The sequence below is a fragment of the Eurypyga helias genome, unplaced genomic scaffold (assembly GCF_000690775.1).
Source record: "Eurypyga helias isolate BGI_N326 unplaced genomic scaffold, ASM69077v1 scaffold32572, whole genome shotgun sequence".
In the NCBI taxonomy this organism is placed as follows: domain Eukaryota; kingdom Metazoa; phylum Chordata; class Aves; order Eurypygiformes; family Eurypygidae; genus Eurypyga; species Eurypyga helias.
Window position 1 is genome coordinate 6,421 of NW_010237164.1, and position 2,354 is coordinate 8,774.

Genomic DNA, 2,354 nt, shown 5'->3' on the forward strand with positions numbered 1-2,354 from the left:
AATGCCCGGCCCCGGCATCTCCGGGCCCACAACCTGCCATCAGTGCTGGGCAGCCAAACGAGCCCTCAGTAGTTAATTGAGGGCAGTGACCAAGCTGTGTCCCCTGCAGCCCCCACCCCAGGGCACAGCTGGGAAACCACTCCTCTGGGGACGCGTTCGCTCCCGTGCAAAGCAGCAGCCGTGCCCAAGGTCATGCTCCTTGACTGATTTTTTTTTCCTGTATCTTTAGTAACGAAGCCAAAAAAGTTGTTTCTTGCCTCCTCCCTCCCCCAGGAACCTCTTTCTGAGCTGCGGCACTGACGGGCAGGTTCACCTGCACTCCATGTTGCAGACACAGCCCCTCATTTCCCTGCAGTTAGCACGGACATACCTCTTCTGCGTACGCTGGTCTCCGGTTCGACCCCTGGTCTTTGCGGCTGCGTCCGGGGAAGGCAAGTAGCGGCAGGGGCCTGTTCTCAGACGTAACATTAACCTTGTGCCGAGTATTAATCAGTACAAGTTAATTGTTCTGAGTAGCATTTCCCACAAGCAAAGTGACGACCGTTGTTTGTACTGTGCAATTAGTGTTAACGAGTAATTCCTAACTACCAAGACAACATCAGTCGCAGTTATTGTAGGATCATGGAATGGTTTGGGTTGGAAGGGACCTTAAAGATCATCCAGTTCCAACCCCCCTGCCATGGGCAGGGACACCTTCCACTAGACCAGGTTGCTCCAAGCCTCATCCAGCCTGGCCTTGGACACTTCCAGGGATGGGGCATGCACAGCTTCTCTGGGCTATTTTCCACTTCCGACGGTACCTTTCCTTCTGTGTCACGGCCGTTCTGGGGCTGAGATTAACAGGACTAAAACCTGTTTCCAGCTTCCTTGGGTTTGACGCTCTCATTGGAGCTGATGCTTTAAACCAAGAAGATTTTCTCTAGGTGGTTGTCCAAACATTTCTGAGCCAAGGACTGGAGGTACCACACAACGCGGGAGGCTGGCGCCAGGTCCGAGGGCAGAGCGGGTCTGTGCCGACGTGCCGTGTTGGCAGCCGTCTGGCACAGCCTGACACCAGCGAGGGATGGGGAAACAGGATCAGGAGAATCACTCCAGGAAATGCAAGTCTGTTGCCCTACGCTGCTATGAACGTTTCTGTTTTACAGGAGAGGTGCACCTCTTCGACTTGGAGCGGAGCTCGCGGAAGCCCGCCCTTTCCATAAAGCAGGCTGAGCGCCCCGTGTACTGCTTGGAATTCAACGCCAAGCAGACCTGGCTCTTGGCAGCCGGCGACGCGACCGGTACGGTCAAAGTCTGGCAGCTGAGTTCCGACCTCACGGAGCAGGGACCCAGGGAAACGCAGCACCTGGAGCAGCTGGCGAGCGAGATGACGGACTGAGGCAGCAGCACAACCCGCTGCCGCGGGAAGGTCGGTGGTGCTCTGACTCCCGGGAAAGTTGCCCGCTCACCCCTTCCACAGCGCTGGCCCGTGGAACACGTAACCGCAGCGGCTGGAGCTCCATCCCCGTAACCGCTGGGTTTGCATTTCCCCATTAAAGACAAGCTGCTGTGGTTCGACCAGTAACTTTTATTGAAGCACACTGCAATACGTTTGTTTTCCCTAGGAGGTTTAAGCTAAGCAGTTTAAGGTTACATCATCAAGGAACATCGAGTACGGTAGAGCACGGGGAGACACATGCAGAGCCAGAGCCAGCAAACGTGAGCGTGTTCTTCGCGCCTTTCGGCACTAGTGTTCCGCATCAATTCACAAAGAGCGAACGTGTAAACTCTACGTAGTCGTAGGCAGAAGGAAGTTCCCTGCCCTTGCCGTCCATGTAGGGCTTCATGTGGGAAATGCAGTAGTCGGCTTGTTCCCGGGTCAGGTTCTGAAAGACAAAGGCACGCGGGCGGTGGAGACGGGCGCTGGGGCTGCGGGCGGGGCCTTTACCACCAGAACTGCGCCCGGCATGGAAACGCTCCGTCGGCACCGTTGGGTTCCAGGGTGGAAGCTCTGCCCCAAGTCTCCCCACCGAAAAGCGGACGGAACTGGTGACTGACAGGAGGAAGCAGCGCAACCTCTTCAGTTCTCGGACAGGAAAAACCCGCTGTCCTGGCGGGGCGTGGAGGGAAGGGGAGCTCAAGGTGTCTAAGGCGGAACGCGCAGGCTTCTCCGAGTCACTGGCTGGAGAAACACCTCCCCCTACCTCACAGGTGATGAAAGGAGAGCCCGAGTTACACAGAGGATGCACCCCCTTCCCAGGCCCCGAGTAGCTCCCGTTACCTCAACCCGAGCAGTTCTCGGGCAGTTAAAGCTTTTCCGCCGCAGACCCAAGGAACGAAGGGGGTAGGGCCGGCCTGAACCTCTGCGGGTTCAG

At 57.0% G+C, this 2,354-nt stretch overlaps 2 protein-coding genes across 2 annotated transcripts in view; one reads left to right on the forward strand and one right to left on the reverse strand.

Annotated features, from left to right (window-relative positions):
* The window catches only part of WDR34 (WD repeat domain 34), a gene marked incomplete at its 5' end in the record, with an annotated part of 7,301 nt that extends 5,923 nt beyond the window's left edge, over positions 1-1,378 (forward strand). The window contains 2 exon segments of the mRNA XM_010147363.1: positions 274-431; positions 1,146-1,378. Of these exon segments, the coding sequence (XP_010145665.1) occupies positions 274-431; positions 1,146-1,378 (391 nt within the window).
* A 169-nt stretch (positions 1,379-1,547) lies between these two features.
* LOC104506424 (spectrin alpha chain, non-erythrocytic 1-like) overlaps positions 1,548-2,354 on the reverse strand; it is a gene marked incomplete at its 5' end in the record, with an annotated part of 1,461 nt that continues 654 nt past the window's right edge. The window contains one exon of the mRNA XM_010147364.1: positions 1,548-1,865. Within this exon, the coding sequence (XP_010145666.1) occupies positions 1,740-1,865 (126 nt within the window). The remainder of the gene's footprint in view (positions 1,866-2,354) is intronic.